This window comes from Notamacropus eugenii, chromosome 2 (genome assembly GCF_028372415.1).
Source record: "Notamacropus eugenii isolate mMacEug1 chromosome 2, mMacEug1.pri_v2, whole genome shotgun sequence".
Lineage (NCBI taxonomy): Eukaryota > Metazoa > Chordata > Mammalia > Diprotodontia > Macropodidae > Notamacropus > Notamacropus eugenii.
The window spans coordinates 536,558,337-536,582,458 of NC_092873.1; the positions used below are offsets into that span (position 1 = coordinate 536,558,337).

At 40.1% G+C, this 24,122-nt stretch overlaps 1 protein-coding gene across 11 annotated transcripts in view; it reads right to left on the minus strand.

The window, feature by feature from the left end:
- The window catches only part of SLC44A5 (solute carrier family 44 member 5), a 371,344-nt gene that overhangs the window by 65,633 nt on the left and 281,589 nt on the right, over nt 1-24,122 (minus strand). For all 11 annotated transcript variants that reach the window (XR_011975904.1, XM_072649869.1, XM_072649871.1 and 8 more), the window contains 6 exons: nt 18,138-18,266; nt 14,784-14,844; nt 13,323-13,446; nt 11,388-11,471; nt 1,786-1,898; nt 171-302 (listed from right to left, as the gene is read on the minus strand). Coding sequence is in view for 10 of the 11 variants with exons in the window: in XM_072649869.1 (XP_072505970.1) it covers nt 171-302; nt 1,786-1,898; nt 11,388-11,471; nt 13,323-13,446; nt 14,784-14,844; nt 18,138-18,266 (643 nt within the window). In the remaining variant the exon portion in view is untranslated. The remainder of the gene's footprint in view (nt 1-170; nt 303-1,785; nt 1,899-11,387; nt 11,472-13,322; nt 13,447-14,783; nt 14,845-18,137; nt 18,267-24,122) is intronic.

A 24,122-nucleotide genomic window follows, 5' to 3' on the forward strand; every position in this document is an offset into this window, starting at 1 on the left:
CAGGATCCCGAGAACTTTGACAAAGATGCATCAGGGATGTCAGGGACACCCTGACATCATGTGTCTTCCTTGTCAAGGATGTTCTCTGGTCCTAGGACCTCAGGCAGTGGGCAGCACAACTTGCCATGAAATTTATTTTATCTTTAGCAAAGATTTGAAAAGTCACTTACTAAATGCCAACCACGTTTGCTGCAATTGCAAATACACTCTCAAATCGTACTGAAAGCCAAGGTCATAGAGGGTGACTTGGACTTCACGTTTTGACTGAAGACGGTCATACTCACGGTAGCAGATCCATATTCCTTTAAAAAATAATTAGTGCCAATAAGTCAAGAATTTTCTGGAATACCAAAAAGGGCAATGTTATTCTCATTCAAGTTTTCTACCAGATATATTCTCTAATTTTTATTTCCACATAATATATTTTAATTGAAACTAACAAGCCAAGTGCTCTATGATATTTCCACTAGATGTTTCTACCCAATGAATATTTTTTCAGGACATTCGTATTCCCCAGCATGGTCCAACCATGAACAATGTACTTTTGAAATTTCATCACAGGGGTGGGGAGAGAGGGAGGCAGGAGGATCACCTCACACTTGCATCTATATAACAGAAACGTGGGAAAATGCATCTTTGCCTCCAGAGTTGAGGCTTTGGACTTCCTGTGTGGTTTATTGCAAATTAGAGAGAAAGTCAATACTTCTCCAGGAGAGTCTAGTTTTCTTAATGAACAAGTGATTTGGATTTCTGGTTCATTAGCAGAAATACTCCAGCAGAAAATGTTTTAAAATTCTGCAGTGTAGACTAATGGAAACTCCTTTTTCAGGTGGGAGAACAGAAGGGAAAGATAGAACAGTTGGGTTGAATGGAAACATGCAAGTCTGGCACTGGACATAAACAGCACAGCATGGGCCATTAGGAAGAGCACCCACCAATTAGCACTCTAAGACAGATTCAGATGGAGGAATGGGGGCTCAGGGAGAAACCTTGGATCTCAGGACGTAATTGGTGATTCACAATTGCTTTCTCATACCCTGTGAAAATTACATGGACTTTTTTTTAGTATAAATTTGTTTATGCACGTTTTCTCTTCCTGATAAGGATGTAACTTCCTTGAGGACAGGTGTCATTTCTTTTTTGTCTTTGTAACCCCAGGACTTAGTACTCAGTCAATCAGTTAATAAAAGCCCCTACTATCACAGGGTCTAGACCATGGGAAATGCTCTTAAAAATGCCTGTGGATTGACTTCTTGATTGTGACACTCTGATTGGCCAGAGAGTCGGCCATCGGTTGTCTCCAAGCTTCCTACTCTGCAGACAAGGAAATATTTGGGAATTCTGGTATTTGGAAAGTTAAAAACCCCTTATGGGTCATGACTGAAGTAGCTGAAGACAGAATCCGCTGAGTTTCTTTTAGCTGCTACCCCCCTTTTCACTATTCTTTCCTTGTGAAGAATGATCATTCATGCCATCACCAGTATTACTCTGTGCTAAATGATGCCAGCAAATAAAGGGAAAAGACAATGTTTTGAGCAAGAGTTTGAAACTCTGTTCAGATCCCGGACCCTTTTGGCCAGGGGGTGGAGCCTCTGGAGTCTTCTCATAACAAATCTGAGAAATGTGTCAAATAAAATACAGAGGATGGAGAAGGGAGCCAAAGGTAGGAAACAAAGATCGGATTATTTTTTCCTAAGGACCCCCACATCTATCCAGGCACCCCCTGAAATCTATCCACAGTCCCTGTGATTCTGAGACTTGTTATAAAAGTGGATAGATACCTACCATATGATACAATGATAACTATACCAAACAAAATGATCCATAAGATTACACCAGCAGTATATTTCAGGAACCACAGGAACAGAAAACTGCTGATCATTGCAAGGGATAGGCCGCTGAAAGAGAGAAAATATGCACATTAGGATTAAGGATGTCTGAGAAGAAGCCTGTAAAAACATTCGTTGCATAGTCTCAGCAAACTTAGCTGCCAACAACATATCCCTATAAAAATAATAGTTCTGTAAAGACAAAATAGGTATTTCTGATTCACAGCCACCCTGGGACTCGGCTTCTTTTTCCTGATCCTGAGATATGACATGGGGCAAGAGCTGGTGAGCTTGACCTGGCACTGCAGCCTGATTGCCAATGACCCATGGACCAGTCCTTCTTACCCCAGAGTAAACAAGTTCCTCATAAAATGCCTTCATCACAAATGACTGGTGAAAAATATGTAATCAACTTCAGGAAATTTTCATCGTGCTTAATAATTATACTTCCTGCAATTTGGCCATTCTTGCCACAATAGCCTCAATTCTTGGAACCAACTCCCCAACTCATCTTCATGTTCCACCTCCTAGAAGATGCCTTTCCTGGTGCTCCCAGCTGCTAGGTCCACCCATCCTTAATACCTCTACTCCCCCCCCCCCCATATACTTTCCAAATATTTTGCATTTAATTCTTTTTTGAAATCCAAGTTTATTTTATTTTCAGTTCCAAAATATATTCCTCTCCTTACCCCACCAATTAAGAAGACAAGAAAAACAAACCCATTTCAAACATATATTGTCATATAAAACAAATTCCTGCTTTAGCCATGTTCAAAAAAAAAAAAAGAAAGAAAGAGGAGAGGACAGGAGATGCCATGTTGCACACTGTGTTTCTAAATCTTTAAAAGGTGTCTTTACCATGTTATCATTATTCTATAAATTCTTTTCCTTGTTCTTCTCACTTCACTTTGCATCACTTCATATAAGTCTTCCCAAATTTTAAAAAAACTATTCCCTTCATCATTTCTTACTATATTATAATATATTATATACTATACTATATTATACTATACTTACACTGTCATTTCATCACATTCATATACCATAAGCTGTTCATCCATACCTCAATTGATGAGCATACCCTTAGTTTCCAATTCTTTTCCACTACAAAAAGAGCTGTTACAAATATTTTTGTACATGTTGATCTTTTTCATCATTGCTCTCTTTGGGGTATAGACCTAATAGCAGCATTGCTGGGTCAAAAGGCATGCACAGTTTAATAGCTTTTGGATACAGTTCCAAATTACGTGGCAATGGTTGGACCGATTCACAATTCCATAATCAGGGCATTCAATTACCTAACTTCTCAGATTTTGTTTTGGTCAAATAGACAATCTGAGGGGAGAAATTGGCACCTCACAGTTGTTTTCATTTGTATTTCTTTAAATATTAGCTATTTAGCACATTTTTTCACATGACTAGTGATACCTTGGATTTCATCCTCCAAAAAAAATCTGTTCATTTCTTCTGACCATTTACCAATTGGGAAATTGATTGTTTTTCTTATAAATTTGACTTAGTTCCTTATATATCTTAGAAATTAAACATTTAGCAAAGAAATCCACAACAAAGATTTTTCTCCAGTTCCCTGTTTCTATTCTAATTTTAGCTACATTGTTTTGTTTGTGCAAAAATGTTTTATATGTAATTTTACTTCTACGAGCCTCTCTATATTTTGTTTTATCATAAGCTCTTCCCCTATCCATATACCAGACTATTTTTACATGTTTCTCTAATTCACTTATGATATCACCCTTTATGTCAAAATCATATACCCTTTTGGAGTTACCTTTGAATAGAGTATAGGAATTGTTTTTCACTGAGTTTGTGCCAGACTGCTTTCCAGTTTTCTTAACAGTTATTTTCAAATAGTAAGTTCTTGACCCAATAGTTGGAATCTTTGGATTTAGCAAAAAGTGGACACCTGTGCTCATTTGCTTTTGTATACCCCATACCTAATCTATTCCACTGATCTTACCCAGTAATACTTAAAAAATAATAATTATGGCTTTGTGGTACAAGTATTGCTAGACTAATTTCCTTTCCAGTTTTAAAATTGATTCTGTCGATATTCTTGGCTTTTTGCTTCTGGTAGTTTGATGGTATAGCACTGAATAAATTAATTTAGTTAGTACTGTTATTTTTATCACAATGTCTCATCCTGCCCACATAATTTGTATTTCTCTAATTATGTAGATCTTTTATTTAGATTTATCTAAAGAGGATTTCTAGTAGTGTTCATCAAGTTCCTGTGTGTTTGTTGGTAGGTAGATACCTAAGTAATTTATACTGTCGATAGTTATTTTAAATAGAATTCCTCTTTCCATCTCCTCCGGCCAGGTTTTGTTGCAATTATTCAGAAATGTTGTTGATTTGGATGAATTTATTTTATATCCTGCAACTTTTTTGAAGTCATCAATTATATAGACTAGTTTTTTAGTTGACTGTAGGATTTTATAAGTAAACCAACATATGATATGCGAAAAGTGATAGTCTACTTATTCCTTGTTTTTCATCTTAGTGCTATAGCTAGAATTTCTATTATAATATTAAACTAATAATGATAATAGACACCCTTGCTTCTCCCAAGATCATATTGAAAAGGCTTCTAAATTGTTGCCATTGCAGACATGCAGTGTGTCTTGGTTTTAGATAGATATTACTTATTATTTTAAGGAAAACTTTTATTATTCTTATTTCTATTGTTTCTAATAGCAATGGGGATTGTATTTTGCCAAAAGCTTTTTCTGCATCTATTGAAGTGGTTATATGAGTCTGCTGTTTTTGTTAATATGGTCAATTATATTTACAGTTTTTCTAATTAATGTTAAACCAGTCCTGAATTCCTGGTATAAATCCAATCTGCTCATACTGTGTGATATTTGTGATATATTATTGTTGTCTCTTTGATAGTATTTTATTTAAAATTTTTGCATTAACATTTATTAGGGAAATTGATCTAGTTTTCTTTCTTTGTTTGACTTTCCCAGGTTTATACATCAACACAATACTTGCATCAGAGGAAGAATGTGATAGGACCTTTAACCTGTTTAAAGTAATTCATTTTTATTTTATTTTCATAATTATATGTACATAAAATTGTTGAACATTCATTTTTAAAATTTTGCATTTCAAATTCTTTCCCTCCCTCTCACATTTCTCCCCTCCTTGAAAGGGGAAAATAATTTGATATAGATTACACATGTGCTGTCAAGAACAATATTTTCATATTAGCCATGTTGCAAAAGAAAACAGAAACCAATAATAATAACAAAATTTTTTTTAAGTAAGCTTCAATATACATTCAGATGCTACCAATTCTTTCTCTGGAGATGGGTAGTATTTTTCATTATCAGTCCTTAGTCTTGGATCATTGTGTTTTTCAGAATAGCTAAGTCATTCACTGTTAATCACTGTGCAATGCATGTTCTCCTGGTTCTGCTCATTTCACTTCACATCAGGTCATGTAAGTCTTCCCAAGTTTCTGAAAACCTTCTGCTCATCATTCCTTGCAGCGCAAAAGTGTTTCATCACAATCATATACCCCAACTTATTTTGCCATTTCCCAATTGATGGATAGCCCCTCAATTTCTAGCTCTTTATCACCACAAAAAGAGCTGCTGTAACTATTTTTGTGCATATAGGCCCTTTTCCTTTTTCCTTGATCTCTTTGGGACACAGACTTAATAATGGTATTGCTCGGTCAAAGGTTACGCATGATTTCTATAGCTCTTTGAGCATAATTCCAAATTGCTCTCCAGAATGGTTGGATCAGTTAAAAATTCCACTAATACTGCACTGGAGTCCTTATTTTCCCATCATCCCCTCCAATATTTGTCATTCTCCTTTTCTGTTATATTAGCCAATGTGACAGGTATGATGTAGTACCTTGGAGCTATTTTAATTTGCATTTCTCTAATCAATATTGATTTTTATATGATAGTTTTGATTTCTTCTAAAAATGCCTACTCTTATCCTTTGACCATTTATCAATTTATCAATCACACTTTTATTTTTTGTAAATTTGACTTTGTTCTTTGTATATTTGAGAAATGAAACCTTAATCAGAAAAACTTGCTGTTAAATTTTTTTCCTAGTTTCTTGCTTTCCTTCTAATTTTGGCTGCATTGATTTTGTTTATGCAAGTCCTTTTTCATTTGTTGTAATAAAAATTATCCACTTTACATCCCATGATCCCTTTATTTATTGTTTGGTCATAAATTCTTCCCTTATCCATTGATCTGTTAGGTAAAAATTTCCAGGCTCTCCTCATTTGTTTATGATATTACCTTTTATGTCTAAATTATGTACCCATTTTGACCTTATTTTGGTAGACAGCATGAGATGTGTTCTTTACCTAGTTTCTGCCAAACTACTTTCAAATATTGCCAGTAATTTTTGTCAAATAGTGATTTCTTTTCCCAAAATCTTGGCTCTTTGGATTTGTCAAACACTAGATTAGTATAGTCCCTTACTACTGCTTGTGTATACCTCATCTGTTCCACTGATCCTCCACTCTATCTCAGCCAGTACCAGATTATTTTGATGATTACTGCTTTGTAATACATTCTGATTCCTGGTGCTGCTATGTGACCTTCCTTCTTTTTTTTTTTTTATTGATCCCCTTGATATTCTTGACCTCGTTCTTCCAGATGAATTTTATGTTTAGCTTTATAAAATTCATAGTAATTTATATAAATTTATATTTAATACTATGACATTATAGTAAATTTGATTGGTATGGCACTGAATAAGTAAATTAATTTAGGCAAAATTGTCATGTTTATTAAATTGGCTTAGCCAATTGATTTTAGATCTGATTTTGTGTGAAAAATGTTTTGTAATTATGTCCATATAGTTCCTAGGTTTCTCTTGGCATGTAGACTTTTAAGTATTTTAATACTGTCTGAAGTTATTTTAAATGAAATTTCTCTAGCTCTTCTTGCTGGCTAGTGTTGATAATATATAGAGATCCTGATGATTTAGGTGGATTTATTTTATGACCTGCAACTTTGCTAAAGTTCTTAATTATTTCAACTAGTTTTTTTAGTCAATTCTCTAAGCATACCATATCATCTGCAAAAAGGGGAGTATTCTTTCCTCATTGCCTTTTATAATTGCTTCAATTTCTTTTTCTTCTCTTATTGCTATGGTTAGCATTTCGAGTACAATATTGAATGATAGCAGTAATAACGGGCACCACAACATCACCCTTGATCTTACAGGGAAGGCTTCTGGCTTATCCCCATAACAGATAATGCTTGCTGATGATTTGGAGAGATACTACTTATCATTTTAAGGAAAGCTCCATTAATTCCAATGCTTTTTAGGAATTTTAATAGGAATACTTGTTTTATATCATCAAGAAGTTTTTCTGTGTCTATTGAGATAATCATATGATTTTGCTGGCTTTGTTATTGATATGGTTAATTATGCTGATAATTTTCCTAATATTGAACCAGACCTGCCTTCCTGGTATAAATCTCATTTGATCATAGTGTATGATTTTGTGATATATTCATGCATCTCTTTGCTAGTAGTTTGTTTAAAATTTATATCACTATTCATTAGGTAAATTAGTCTATTGGTTTTCTTTCTCTGTTTTTGCTCTTCTTAGTTTGGCATCAGTATCATAGTTGTGTCATAAAAAAAAGTTTTGTAGGACTTCTTCTTGGAGTATTTTCCCAATAGTTTACATAGTACTGGAATTAATTGCTCTTTAAATGTTTCATAGAATTCATTTGTGAATTCGTCTGATCCTGACTAAGGATTTTTTCTTAGGGGGCTCATTTATATTGTTCAATTTCTTTTTCAAGACAGGGTTAAGTATTCTATTTCCTCTTCTGTTAATCTGGCTAATTTATATTTTTGTAAATATTCATCCATTTCACTTAGATTATCAGATTTATTAGTAAATGATTGGGTAAAACAGCTCCTAATAATTTCTTTTTATCTTCAGTAGTGGTGAATTCACTTTTTTTTCCTTTTTGACAATGGGTTTTGTGATGATTAAAAAGTTTGAGACACATAGTTTCTCAGTAATTTAATCATTTTATTAATAAGGCCAGCAGGGCACTAATTGAACGGTGGTCATTTGGGCAGCTCTCTTAAACCAAAGACCTCTTAATGGTAGGTTCACAATTTATATACCCTGTAAAAAGGAGGTGTTCCTGAGCATTATTCACTTCTGATTGGCTAATCAAATGGGTGGTGGGCCATCTTGGGGTATGTTACTTAGGTCACTCAAATCTTGGTCAAGCTTCATCAGCAATTTCCACATCACCTGTCTTGATAATCGGGAAAATCAACCTGTCCACATCTTATCATGCTGTTCATGCTGGGCTCTAGTCACTTCTAGTGAGGGATGGCTGGTTGAGTTTCTGTCATTTTGTGCCCTGCTGATTTTGTAGTTCAGTCTAGGAGTCCCAAAGTTTTCAGTGTTCCCAAAGTGATGTGATCCAAGAGAAGTGTGTTTGTTGCCCTCCTTTCTGATGCCTGTAAGTTCATGACTCAGGTTTGAGTCCATCACCTCTTCCATGTCTGGGAGTTTCCACAGACTGCTGGGGTCTAGTAGACAGACCACTGGGAGGCTATGCAGGCTCAGAATGATTGAATTTTCAGCTTCCCTTTGGTCCGAGAGTCTTCCCTGGTTGTTTCATTACAGACGTATGTACTGAGCTAAAGGCTAGAACTGGGTCGTTGTTCTGCTCTTGGGATTTGAGCCACATAGCTATGTTTTCAAAACTTGTTCCGGGTTCAGTTCACAGCTAGAGTCTGTGCTTGCAGCCGCTCCTCTTAACCTATACCTGTGACCAGAATGAACAGTGAGCAACCACGCTGTCAGAAGGTGCCCATGCCTGCACCCAGCACTAGCTCTGGGATCCCAGGGGCCTTCTTCCGCCCAGTGCTTTCTGCTCTAGTGCTCTGTCTCTGTCAGTGTCTGGCAGCGGAATGCTTGCTTCATGCCTTGGACGCATTCTGGGCCAGACCCATTCCAGTCTTCAGTGTCCAGAGACCCCTGTGTCTTCCTTAGCCACTTTGGGCTGGAAAATGGTTCACAATGGCTTTTACTCAGCTTTCCCAAACAATTTCTTCTGGTACATTTTCTAGATCACTGTGAAGAAGGGATCATGGACAGCTTGGTTCCATTGCTTCCTCTTGCTCCCCCAGACTGGCTCAGCCTCCTTTGGGTTTACTTCAATGTGTCCTCGCCTTCATTCCCAAGGAAAGAGTTTCGTTCTGTTTCTGGTTGCCTAGAATTGACCAGGTGTTTAATAACTTCTTTATGGTTGTCTGATTGAAATCTCTCTTTTCCCTCTAAAAGAAAAGGGTCCAATTTGAGCAGAGTGCCCCAGGAACTCTTAAAGTGACCTTTTGTGAACACAGCACCAGAAGCTGCCTCTCCAGTCAAACGAACCAATCAGTTCGGCAGCTACTCATTCTTCTATGTTGTTATTCCCACCCAGGTAGAACCCAGCCAGGTACGTGAGCATCTGCTCCTTCCCCAAAAGAGGATTATCACTCAGGTCTTAAACCTGAGTTTGAGCTCAAACCGTACAACAGTTTTCTTTGCCAATCAAAGAACACGGAAAGGATTTACTTACAGGCCTAATGAGAGTCATGACCTCCCACCTACACACATGATGTGAGGGCTCCCACCCCCGAAATTCTGCCCATCCATCATGACTCACAACGCCTACAACCCCTAGGTAGGGCTTCAGCAGGAGGGGAGGGGCTAAGCTGTCATAGCTCTCTTGTAAGAGTCATTGGTTCAAGCTCTGTGCTGTCCTCACTTTTCTGTAGCTCCCCCTCAATTCCCAGAAGTTGGTAGAAGCTTCTCTAAGCCCTACTTCTGGCCAAGTTCCTGGCCCCATCAAAGCTCCCTCAACTTCATGAAGCCATCCTTTATTGCTGATTTCCACAGTGTTGCCACTTGCCAGCAGATGGCACTCAGTACCTTTTTTCCATGGAACCAGCTCTGGCATGTGGCCCATGCTTGGAGATGATCCTGGAGCCTTGGTCTGATCAAGATGGCTACAATAAAAAACACGCATCTTGTGCCAGAAAAGCTTCATTTCCGTGAAGTGTCTTCTGGTGTATCTGGGTTTTGCAATCCCTGCCTCCCCGAACGTGTCTCTTAGCATGTTGTGGGAATTTGCTTTTTCTGAATTATTCAAACAAGGCTGCCTTCACCCTGATACAGGGGCTGTGATGAATGAGTCCACTTTGCTTTCTCTCCCCTACAGCATTTGAGCAGTATTTTTCCTACTTGTGCTAGGAACTGCCACAGAGACCCGGGCTCACGGGGGCATTTCTGCCTCTCCCCTTTTGTAATTTGATTGTCCATCATTGTCTGGGGCAGATGGACTGTATTATTCCATTGACTGCAGGGCTGCCTTAAAAAAGAGCTGTTAGGGAGGAAAGGAGATCAAGGCAGCGTGGGTTCCTCTGGTGAAGGAGAAGAAGAGCCCATCCTGAGGAAGCAAGATATTTTGTGGTCCCCAATACACAGCAGAGCCTGCTACGGAGTAAGGCAGCATATCACAGGGGGCAAGTCTTAATGAAGCACCATACAGCAACACGAGTTGGCCTTGATAATGTCTCTAGTTCAATCAATCGATCAACATTTGTTAAGAGCCTGCTATGTACCGGGCACCAAGTTAAGCTCTGGTTGAGTTTCCCTAACCTTAGTGTTAGATGAAGGACAAAAGGTGTCAATAGGAAAACCTTGTTTCAATTATTACAAACCATGTGCAGGCCAATAGGCCACAGCCCTGAGTCTAGGTGAGGACACCAGGCCACACGAGGATGATGGAGGGTGAAATAACAAACAGCTGGGTGATTTCACTGGGCCTCCCGGAGAAAGTCCTTCCTGAGTCCTCTGGCTCTTCATTCTCTCTCCTTTCTCAACTTAGATTGTATCTGCACATCTGTGTAAATGTTGGTCCACAGTTGGAAAAGCATGGCCTCATAGGCAACCTTCTCCAAGACCTTAATTTTACAGATGAGGAAACTAAGGCCCAAGGAAGTTAAATAATTGGTCAAAGATCATACAGGTCAGGGTTAGCAGCAATCTCTCTGTTGGAAAATGGAAGCACTTGGAAGGCAGGCACTGTTTCCATTTTGTCTGTACCTCCAGGACCTAGCGCAGTACCTTGTTGAGAGAAGGCATCTAAATGAATCTTTATTTAATTAAATTTATTTGGGTACAAGATGCTCACATTTTTTGACCAAAGCAATTTTTTAAGACCATTTACTAAATCCCAGAAAAATTGTGACTTAGTTAAATCATCCCACTAACAAAACTGTAGACCCATAAAATATTGATATAAGAAATTCCCATAACCATGTGCCAGGCCTGTCCATATTTCTAAGTAACTTGCCCATGTGTACTCAGGACCTGAACTTTGAGTCCTGTTCACATAATTGGGAAAATATCCACTGAAGATGAGAACAGTGGGCAAGGAGTGATATTGGGAAGACACAGACAGAAATTCCAAGTCACTGAATCACACAGAATGGAGTAGGTGAGGGAGAGATGGACATGGAATGACTTACGTGAGAATCCAATGCCAAGAACTTACAAAATCTTCAAAAACTTTCAAGCCAATTGTTCTTTGATTAAGGACCATATTGATACCCCTGAATTAAAAGAAGAGAGAAGATTTTTAAAAAATGGTTTTCTGGTTTGCCCCACAAAGAAATTCTGCTAATACATTAAAAATATTTCCCGAGCTGCTTTTTCAGTGCTTGTTTTGTGGTGATGTTTGTCACTAGCACAGAAATACATGCTTGGTAACCCTGAAGGCTCAGAAGCATCTTAGAGTAAAGCATCTCTTCTAAGAAGGTCAGGCAAACACAATTTTAATAGGGCACACTATGTTCTGGGAGACAGAAACCCCACAGAAAAGGAGTTCAGGGGAGATGCACTTGAAACTCACTGAACACATGTGGTCAAAAGTCAATACTAGCCCTAATTCATCCTTAGTCCCACCCATTTGGGGGTGACTCCCATGGTAATACTTCGACACCAATACAAATGCGATGAATGAGACAGCTGAGTTCTGACAATGTTAGAAATGGCTTCTATGTGTGCAATCCCAGTCCTCAGGTCTACTGGCTTGGGACGCTTTACTTGTTCCACCCCTAAGGAGAATATCCTACACCAAGGGACTTAGGAGCTAGTGTCAATTTTCCCATTTAATTCAACCCTGAAGTATATGCCTGATTTCCTTCTCTAATGGTGTTTTTATTAACAATTTAAGTACAGAGATGCAGGAAACTTTGAATACTATGTGTCTGGTGTTCACATCAGAACTTCCAGATATATGTGAGTTTATTTTTTTCCTAACCTGTTTTCACAAAACTGTAAGAGACTTTGCTCTTTTCCTAGGATCAAAGTTTAGATCTGGGCGGGGGTAGGTGGGGGAACCTTAAACCCAAACTGATCATTTTGCAGATCAGCAAAGTAAGGTAAAAAGGCATCCAAGGTCACTCAGACAGCAAATGGCTGAGCTGGTGGAAACTAGGGCTTTTGGCTCCAAATTCCAGCACTTCCCACTTTGCCATGATGTATTTCTTCTAACAATCCTTGTCAGCTTTCAAGGAGACAAACAGAAATGTCTTCAAAAGTATTTGAAAAACCTTTGAATTCCACATTTGAATTCAGCAATCCTGGGCTGTGAGACCAGACACCCTGGCCATGTGTATGTATGCAAGATGGCACACTCAATGACAGGTGACACAGTGCCAGGCATAGCCAGGACACTGAAGAATCACAAATCTACACAGAGACATCACTTTCGTGGGCATCCCAGCTCTTGCTCTCCGCATCTCTCTGTCTCTCTGTCTCTGTCTCTCTTTCTCTCCCTACATTTTGAATCAGTTGCGGTAGTCTCTAAAAGTAATCCAGGCTTGGAGATCACAAGTCTACTCATGAGATTCTTTTTGGAGAGAAGTAGTCTCCTGGACTGAACAGAGGACCAGCCTTGGAGTCAGGGTCATCCAGTTTCGAATCTCCCCTCTGACACATACCGACTATGTACCCAGAGAGAAGTCAATAACCTTCTCATTGCCCAAAGGCTAGAAAGCACAGAGGAGCTGCCTATCTCCATCGGTGGAAGATGTCTCCATATCAGCATTGTCAATACCCATGAGACCATAGGACTTGACCAAAAACAAAACCTTAGGAACCTTTCCATAGATTCTGCCCTGTTATCATTCACACTTCTTCTATATGAATAATTTCTCAATTTCACAAACATTTGGGTAACTTTCATTACTCCTGGATCATCTTTCTCTGTCTTTATATAGAGATTTGGTAAGCTTGTACCCATTCCTCACTTCTGGTTGACACTGAATGTATAGAAAAAAAAATGACAAATCTTTTTTAATCTTCTCCCACCCTTATCTTCCAAGAAGCCCCAACCACGATCTGGGTCTCTGATTTTAGGGTCCCATCCAAACAGAAACTGAGGAGATAAATGAACATACTTAACACCTTTCTGGAGATCAGTGATATTTCTTAAAGTTCCAATTCCATCAAAGAACGTTGTCTTGTTTTTTAGGGTTAAAATGCCACTGATAGCAGCTAAGTCAGGGAAACATCTCTTGAGAACTGTTCAAAATAAATGAAAATTTTGGTAGTCACTGCTCTGCCCACCTCACACACAAATACCCCTCATGATGCATCCCCCATCTTGAAACCTTCTGATATTTATCATCGAATTCTTGCCAGATGGTATAGAAATTACCCAGTGCTGACAGTTAATGGCCTCTTCTTTGATGATAGGAAGATTGCTTGATGGTCCTAAAGCTGAAAGAGAAAGGCAACCTGCAAGCTGCTGGGGAGTTTGCAAAGAGATTGTTCAATGGCTCATCTTGAACACAAAGCTTGACACAGGAAGAAAAATTGAAATAATATCTATTGCCCATCATAAAAAATACTTTAATAACTATGTCAGGTTGGATTTTATGAAGAAGTGTATTTTTCTCTTAGGGAAAAAAATTAAATGTTCATTCAATCAATTCTTGAAAATAAAAGCTTCATAATGAAGTTCACATTTGGACAACTAAAGCAATTGGGATGGTCTTTTTGATATTTTAATAATTTGTCTGTCCCCCAGCTCTCTTTCCTTTTTAAGCGTTTTGACTAGAAATGCTGAAGCCACAAGAAGAGATATAAGTGATGTTAAGAAGAATTTTATCAGAATCTGATCTTGTCAATGCTAGTTCTAATTGAACTGTTCCCTTAGCCAGGTACTGGAAGAAGGAGATGACTTCAGACACCACTTCCAACTCAGAGCTGTGATTGTGTGACCTTCGGACTCCTAACAAATAGAACAGAATCACTGTTTCCCTTTCTATTTCTACAAGAAGGTCAGACAGATCAGAACTGGATGCATTGATCTTCATAGGTCTGTGATAGAAGTGCCATAAATTAGAAGGCGATCCAATGGGGATTAAATCAGGCTTTTACAAAAACTGAGCAATAGTAGTAAAGAAAAATTCACAGGTCTTTGTAATGTCCTTCCTGACCAATGCACCCTCCAGAGATCATACTGCAAAAGATCTGTGAACTGATTCATATGGGCTCTCCTGCTAGACATTCTGATTTCATCTCCCCCATGTCTACCCAGCTCATAGGACTCATCCACAGGGGACTCACTCAACATGGATGGCTTTTCCAATAATGCACTTGATTTGGGTTTGGATTCTTATTCTAGTACTGTGACCTGAGCAAGTGACTAAACCCCTCTGCACCTAGTTACCTTATCTATAAACTGAATGCATTGAACTCTGTTTTCTTAAAGTGGATTTGGAAGTGATCATTTGTTCAGATATGTACGTACTAAGTGACACCAAACAACATAATTTTTTTCATTTTTAAACATGTTATGATTGTGTAGAGACTATCACAAAGTCTGAATTTAAGAAAAAATACAAATCACTCACAAGATTTGCTGGGAAAAATCATTAATGGGCAAACTTCCTTCTGAAAAACTTCTGGTGTAGGCTGAAAGCAGAAGAAATGTGCAGTATTTAGTGGACAGGGTGCATGCTGTTTTATCCATAATGTAGAAACAAAATGCTTTTTCTAAATAAAATTTTAAAATCTGTTCCTATTTGAAAAATAAACATCACAACGGACTCATTATCTAAGTTACTTTCTGTAATAATACACACAAACTGGAGGGATGCCCCTCAGTTGAGGAATGACTGAACAAGTTGTGGTATATGATCATGGTGGAATATTACTGTGCTATAAGAAATGATGAGCTCCTTGATCATAATGGAGAGTGAGATGAGCACAGTTTGTAAACAGTCATTGCAATACTGTTTGAAGAATAACTGGGAGTGATTGAATCATCTGACTGTCAGAAATACCCAAATGAACTACAACAGATCTATAAAAAAAGGCAATAGGTGCATTCACAGAAAAAGCTAACACACACACACATTTATATGTGTGCATGCATATATATACACATACACATAATATGCACTTGTGTACATACATGCAACACACATATGTATACATACATATATACACACATACATACACACATGTATCTAACGGTAGCCATCTCTGGCATTGGAGAGGAGGGAGAGAAGAAAAGAAAGTCACACGATAACTTTGTTATATATTTAAAAGGAAAAGCAAGTTGTACATTAATAGATTCGCAGTTTCGTGTTCTGGAAATGCTCGTTTTATTTTTTATTCATCCATTTATTTATTTTTAGGAGGCATCTGGGGTTAAGTGACTTACCCAGGGTCACATAAGTAAGTGACTGAGGTTGGATTTAAACTCAGGTCCTCCTGAAACCAGGGCTAGAGTTCTATCTACTACATCACCTCGTTGCCTTGAGAATACTTGTTTTACCTCTTAAACTCATAATAAAAAAATAATACATGCAAATTATCTATTAAAAATGCTCATATTGGAAACTGAGAGCATGCCCATCCACTGAGGAAAGGTTAAAGAAGTTGTGGTAATATGATTGTGACAAAATACTATTGTATTGGAAGAAATGATAAAGGGAATTGTTTTAGAAAATCCTGGAAAGACTTACATGAATTGTTGCAAAGTGAAGGGGGGCAGAACCACAGGAATGCTTTATATAATACAACAGTATCATAAAGACAAACAATCTTTGAAAGACTTGACGACTCTGATTAGCACAACGACCAACCACAATTCTTGAGGACTTGATATGAAACATGCTACCTAGTTCCTGATAGAAAACTGATAGACTAAGGTAGAGATTTTTTTTTTTAACATGGCCAAAGTGAGACTGTTTTGCTTGACTATACATGTCCTACACTTCATATGTGTTTGTAACAGGGATTTTGTTTTTCCTACTTTCTCAATGTGTATGTGGCAAGGAGTGGGTGGATGAGTGGATAAGAGACAGAAAAGAAGGATCTTAATTTCAAAATAAAATGAAATTTAATTTTTAAAGGGCTTTTATTGACCTCAAATGCAATTCAGTAGGCAATAAAACCAGATGCTTCTGACTCAGCCTCCTAGAGATGAGTTCATTCCAAATAAAGCCCAATGATCTTGAATGCTTCGATTTTTTTTTCAGAGAAATATTGTCACAGTTTGGATGAAAACAATATTTTATTTGGTAGGGTGGGATTGCTGGCTCAATCTTATATTTTAATCCCTAGATTTGGGATTATGGGAATGAGATACACCCACTAGGCTGGAGAGCAAAGTTTGGTTTGTCACAAAGACAGCAAGGTTCCATCACCACAAGAACTAAAAGTGTGGTCCCAAATAATTTGTTTTTTTATTAATTCTTTCTCATTTCCTTCCTTCCATTTATTTCTATCCTCTCTCCCTTCCTTCTTTTCTTCTCTACTTTCTTTTTTCTTTCACCATTCTCCCTCCCTCAAACCCCATTGTCCACAAACTTGGCAACTATTTCCTTGTAACAAAAAAAAGAAAAATAAAAAAACATTAAAAAAAAAAAAACATCAGGCAAGCTGCTGCGCTTGACAACATCATGGAGGGAGGATGGGGTATACAGTGTGGAATGTCCAAGGCAGCATGCCCCGGGAGAAGATTTCCATTAGTTTGGCTGGTTTTTTCCCAGCTGACAATAACACTTCCAAAAGGTGTGCCAGCATACCTGGGGCATGATCTATGAATGCCTATGGCCAGTGCCTATACAGACAGAAGTCTGTATAGTATAGTTTTATATGGACAGACATATATACATACATACATGCATACACACATATACATACACAAACGTATTTGTGTCTAACAGTAGCCATCACTAGGGTGAGAGAAGAGAGAAGGAAAACAGGATAGCTTTGTGATATATTTAAAGGGGAAAGCAAGTTGTACATAATAGACTTGTACTTTCACGTTCTGGAAATGCTTGTTTTCTTTTTGATTCATCCATTGATTTATTTACTTTAAACTATAACCCCTCCATCTCTTCATGAAAAGGAGGAAATTCATTTCCACATGTCTTTTCCAGGGACAAGACTAATAAAGCACTAGCTTCATTTCCATGTTCTGTTCATCTAGATTATTGTAGTCAGTTTGGACACAGTCCTCTTGTTCTCCTTCATTCTTCACCAATTTGTCTTTCCGTTTCTCCCATATAAGTCATTGTTTCTTCTAGTACACTAATATTCTATCACATTTATAAGCCATAATTTGTTCAGTCATTCCACGATCAATAAGTACCCACTTTGATGCCAGTTTTCACTACCACAAAAGTACTGCTAGCCAAGGCAAATGTCAACATGGTTATTTACAAAGCTAGAAAAATCAAAAGTAGCCACTGCTCCAGATGGAGCTACCATCCGCTGTACCCAAACCTGCCATAACCACAGGGAGCTGACCATGAGCTTCATCAATTGCGTTCTCAGTATTCTAGGCCATGTCTGGGGAACTGGTTGAGTTATGAAGACTTGGGGCAGCTAGGAGGCACTATAGTGCACAGAATGCCTGGGCTGGAGTCAGGAAGACTCATCTCCCCAAGTTCAAATACAGCCTCAGACACTTCCTAGCTGTGTGACCCTAGAAAATTCACTTAACCCTGTTTGCCTCCATTTCCTCATCTATAAAATGAGCTGGAGAAGGAAATGGCAAACCACTCCAGTATCCTTGTCAAGAACAGCCCAAGTGGGGTCACAGAGAGTTGGACATAACTGAAATGACTGAACATTAACAACATGAAGACGTAGCTCTTGACAAAAGCAGCAATGCCATGATCACGTTACCCACAAGAGCTCAATCCCAAGTTGAACTCCCCCCGTGTTTTTGGATTAGGGCCCCTCCTTACCGTTAAAAGGTCAGTGAAGCCAGGCTTACAGTACTGCCGATAGTATTCCCAGGAGCTTCTATCAACTTCATGGTTTTTTTGCATGTCTACGAAGGTTAAAAACCTGTCCGGGCACTTGGAGACACAGAGCTATAGAAAGGAAAGCACAGAGAGATAAGCTGAAGGAGGAGAAACAAGTCCTCTCATCAGAACTGCAAATCCAAGAGTGTCTCAAGGAACACGGAGGACTGGCCCATTCACAACTACATGAAAAAAGCACATTTTCTACTAAAAGCCCTTGTACCAATCTTGCAGGGACCGGAAGCTGAAAGCAATCTGGGAGAGCACAGAGCCCAGGGATTCAGAGCTGGATCCTCACATCCAATACTTTCCTTGTGAGGTCTCGTCTTCTGTGCCAAGTCACACAACCAATAAATGACAAAGATATCTGGAACCCAGGCTTTCTAAGTCCCAGTGGGTTCTACGCTTCCTGCAAAATTTGGAAGGAGGATCCTGGAATTAGCAGAACTGGGTTCAAACGGCAGCCATGATGCTGCCCTTGTGAACTTGGCCAAGCTACGTCATGCCCTAAACTTAAGTTTCCTCATTTATAAAATGACAAGGATGGAGGAAAGCATCTCTGAGCTCTCTTCCAGCACAAATCTATCATCATATGAGAAGAAATGGAAGGAGGAGGGCTACATTTGGGGTTAGAGGGTCTGGATTCAAATCCTGCCCCTGACACTTTCTAGTTGGGCCAAGTGCTCCAGCTTCCTCATTGGGATTGGATGGGGTTGGACTACACAGCCTCTGAAGCCCCTTCGAGCTTAGATCTAAGATCTGAGAGATACAAATGTAGTGAAGAGTTGAGCGTTCAAATCTCAACTTGACTACTTCCTGACCAGTCTTTGTGTCTTTGGGTCTCAATTTCCTCATCTGAAGGAAAAGCAGCAGCAAAGACAAAAAATAATAATTGACACATATGTAGACAGCACTAACCAACGATTTCTTCTTGGACCCATCAAACAGCCCTGTGAAGTAAGGGCTAGAGTCAGATGAGGAAATGGAGGCTGTGAAATGGTTAGGATCTGCCCAAGGTCATGCAGCTCGTGAGTGTCAAAAGCAAGGCTGGCTTGGCCTTTCCAGTCCCATGCCCAAGATCTTAGCGCCAATCTCTCTTGCCAACGTTCTGGGGCATATAATACACAGGAAGAGGCGATGCCTAAATGGATTGTTGATCATCAGGGTGGCTGTATGCTGAAGCTCAGAATCAGAGGACAGGGGTAAGATGGAAGAATCATCTCTTACCTGTGTTGGCTATGAGTATTCAGAGTTAAAGGTTCACCTCATACCCATGAACAGAATAAAATGTCACATTTAAAAATGCTTGGAACATTGTTCATCCATGTTACCCATAATTATGAGACCAGCTCTTTCTCAACAGCAATGTGCAAACCATAACTAAGTTTTCATCACTCTGAGAAACTAACAAACTTAGGGTCATTTGCAGTAATCAATCTTTGTTAAGAATCCTTTCCCAGTGTCAGGTGGATGGGAGTGGAGATCCCATCCTTACCAATCAGATTGCTGTGCTGACGCCCAGATGAGGCAGAAGGCTGGGCTCCAGAGCCAATTCAGAACTCTGCAAAGAGCTACCCAGGGCGAAATATGTTCAGGGAGTAGGCGTGTAATGAGGATCAGGCAATGGGAATACTATTCTTTTGGGTTTATTTACCAGTATAAGCAAAAATGGATTAACTTAAAACAACATTTGCCAAATGAATCTGGCCAGGAAATACTTTGGGGCTTGAAATATATGATGAGAGCCTATAAATGCTGGTCTCTAGAGTCCCCTGGGGCACAGAATACTCTTCAGATAAAGAAAAAGAGAAGGAAAATTTGGTGCCAGGTAGAGGAAATTGGATCTATTTTTGCCCTGGGGGGTGAGGGAATCAACATACATGAGAAGCATTGTGGATACGTTAAAATGTCAACATTTCATATTTTAACTATAAGTGCCACATCACCATTTTGTCCTGGAACCCTTTATTGGCAGCATGGATATTCACACCAGGATCCTCTGGGACACCATCTGTGACTCCAAGGTTTTCAGACATTTGGCTAATGTGTGTCCTGGCCAGCAAAGGGGGTTGGATCTCTAACAGCCCTCCCAGAGCTAACCATGAACCTATGAGAATGCCATAAACCCAACCTTTCCTCTTCATGGGCCATTAGAAGTCAGCATGGTCCAGTGGCAAAAACACTGGAATTGGCATCAGAAGTAGTCATCTCCAAGACAGCTCTAAGATTTACTCTCCATATGGCCAGCCAAGTCATTTCATCTTTCTAGGTCTGTATTCTCATCTATAAAAGCAGATTAAAGAAATGGAAGAGAGTGGGAGAGGACAAACTGGAAATGGAAGGTAATCCTAAATCCTTTGTGGAAGGCCTGAGAGGTCAGGCAAAGGACTTTAGACCTCACTTGGGCAAAATGGAGACCCTGAAGATTGTTGAGCAGCGTTGCTCTTTGGAGGTCAACTCCAGTCATTTGTCACCCAGTCCAGAGTCTGTGGATGCCACTGGCTGGTCCCCAGATCATCTTCCCTTATCCCTTAAAGTTTTCCTCTTTAGCCCAACTCCAGTCCTTATTTTGGGGGACTTCAGAACACGTGTTGGCATTCGCCACCTCCCAGTCCCTCACCTGGCACAGCTTCCATGACCTATCCCCTTCAGCTGTGCAGAGTGGTGCTCACACCCTCAGTGTTCCCATTACCCACATATGTTCCCCTTCCACAGTCCAGAATCTGAAATTCCTTTATCTGATCATAATTCATCCTTCTGTGTGTCTCTAAGTCTTATTACGACTAGTCTTGTTCTTTGTTGTCACCATGCCTTCCTTTCCCCCCTTTGGCTTTGCCCCAGAATCACCTATTATTTATACACATAAAGTAGATGTTTCTAGCAGTCTTGGGGATGAGGGATTGGGATGGAAGCAAGATTTGTTAGGAGGCTATTACAATAGTTTGTTTAGGTGGGGTGTATTGTTACACTACGGAACAGGGAAGGAAGACTGTATGAGAAAGCTATTTCAATAAGAAAATCCAAAGGATTTGGCAGTTGATTGAATATTTCTCAGCTGTGTGTGACACCTTGTAAAACTGTCTATGTTTGTGCAAGGGGACAATGCACCCAAGCTTGCTGCACACGCTTAATAAGTGCCCTTTCTAAAACCTAATTCACTTTGGCTGACCATCAAGGGAAAGCGAAGACGTGGGGTTTGTGGAGGATGGTACAATGAATATTGTTCACCTTGGTTTTTTGCAAAGATTTTGATAAAATATCCCTAAAGGATCTCATGCTAAAAATCTTGTGGAAGAAATGTAGAGATAAGGTTTAGACAATAATCCAGAGTAATCAGATCTCCTAGGATGGCCAGCATCAAAGAGTAGATGTTAATGATTCAATGTTAATATAGACAAAGGTCCACAGTGGAGTACCTAGGGATCTGTGCTTGGCCCTGTGTGGTTACAATAACACTTAGTAAGCACTTACTGTATACCAGGCACTGCGATGAGCCCTGGAAATACAAAATCATGCTGTTGTTGCTCGTCCTTTGATCTCAGAGGACCAATGATGTTACGAGGGTGATGGAGCCAAGCTGTGCAAAGTCATCAGTGAGGCTGGCTCCTTCAGAGTCCACAGAGCCCCACAAAAAGATAATCTCTGCCCTCAAGGCACTTACACTCTAATGGAGCCAGACAAGATCTGAAAGAAAGCTAGAAAGCAGGTGGGGAGAATCAAGGTGCCTAATCTAGGAGGATGGTGGAGAAAATGTGGCAGGAAAGACAGGAGTATGGCTACAAAGAACAAAGATGTGATAGGCCAGAGCATCCTCCTCATATGCCCTTCTCTGGCAGGAAGCGGTGGGTCATAGGGAGGGGCTGCAAGGGCAGAGGTTGCTTCCATCCTGGGGAGCCTGGGGCTGGAGCAGTTTCTGAAGTACTGTGCAGAAAGTCTGGAGGACATCGGAGAGGTTGGTGCAGAGAGTTTAGACATGGCTGGGCTGGGGAAGGGCACAGATTGTCTCCCCAGAAAATGTGCAAACCACAAGATTTGGAAGGATGCCCAATCGTGGATTACAGAGACAGGATCCAAAAGAACTTGGACAGGTCAGAACACTGAGCTGAATCTAAGAAGAAAAGCCATAGGGAGGAATGCGAAATCTCCCATTTGAATTCCCCCCCCCCCCCCCCCCGCAAAATCACAAGCATATTATGGGGGAGGCAGCTATTCTGAAAGAGACCTGGGGCGTCAATGGGATGGACTGTGCTTAGCACAGTAGGCCTGACACATAGTAGGTGCTTAATGCTTATTGCCACTGCCCCCTAAGGACCAGGGGACCTTTCCCAGTGACTGGCAGCTAAGACCTTCCCTAGGGTTTGTCTCCCCAGCTAGACCAGGAGCTTCTGGAACAGGAATTGTCTAACTTTTCTGGGTGCATTGGTGTCTCCGGAGCTCAGCGCATATTAAAAACCTAATCCCTGCTTCATTCATTCCTTCATTCATGTTGCAAGGGGTTTACCAGGATCTGGACTGGGTCATGTGCTTAGGCAATACAGCTCTCAGATGTTAGAGGCTGCTCACAGACCAAGTCTTCCCAATGCCAAGTCCTGCACTGCTCACTATGTCATATATGTTACATTTATGTAGATGTGCACATATAGGCATATGCACATACAATGGCATGTGCATACTACATGATGTAATATTTGTATCACGCTGGAACATAGTGATGCTCAATCAACGCTCGCTCCCTCCCCCACCTCCCTCACACACATGTGCGTATCCCTACAAAGGAGTAACATGCCAAGCGCCTTATGTCTAACACAAGAATTGGATCACATCCCATGCCAGCTCTAACGCGCTGCTAAAGAACCAGACAATACAAGCCCCTCTCCTCTCTGCCTTCCTCCCTCCCACCAATTTGTTCACTTCCAATAGGATGCTGACTAGGCGGCAATCACTCTGCAATTAGCCAGAAATGAAGGTCACTTGGAGGTTGATCTTTGAGTGGATCGCTGCCCATCCTCCGGGTGCCTGGACCATGGGAGAAGGTAAGGCAAGTGAACGGCCTGAGCTCTGTGGAAATATACCCACTTTCCTCAGTGATGGAGGCTGTGCATTAACGGCAGCAAAGAATGGGGAGGCCACTTGGAAGAGAATTCCAGCTAATTAGTGGCCTTCTCTCTGCAGGAAAAGAAACTCATTAATTAGGTCCTGGCTCCCTCCCCTAGCACTCCCCATCTGAATTCAGATGAGATAATGCATGCAAAGTACATGGTGAGTAGCCTCGAAGCACCATCATTATCCTTGCATAATGGGCTCAGCCAGCAGAGTTGGAATTGGTGCCTGCCTCTCTCTCCATTCCAACCCATTCCTCTGACACATGTGGGAAGTGAGGCCAGATTGTTAACATCTGGACATACAAGCTTGACACCTCCACCAGTGACAGAACCGCACCTGCCTGACTTAGGAAATTCAGAATGCCATCCCTGAGAAAGTGAATCAGCACCATCTCCAAGAACAGCGATTTTGTTTTCCTGTTACTAGCTCAATGTGGAGGCCCTGGTCAGGTGGATGCTGCAGGCCAAGTCCTAACTATGGGGCCTTGTACCTGGGTTGGCCTCATTTCTTCATCTGTCCAATGAGTACAATGACACTTTTTAAAAAAAAAAATGTTTAATACTCATCAATAGCCTTTCTTTCTACACCAGCTTATTTCCAAAGGTACCTCTCCTCTCTCCTTATTTCTTGCAGCATAACAGATCTAACCAACCTCTCACCTCAGTCTGACAGTCTGTGCCACGTTCCATACCCACAATGGTATTTGAACTCAGGTCACAGATTTAGAGCGGCAAAGGACCTAAGGGGCTGTTCAAGTTCAACTCCCTCACTTTACAGATGAGGGAACTGAGGCATAAAGGGTGACTTTCCCAGGGTCACACA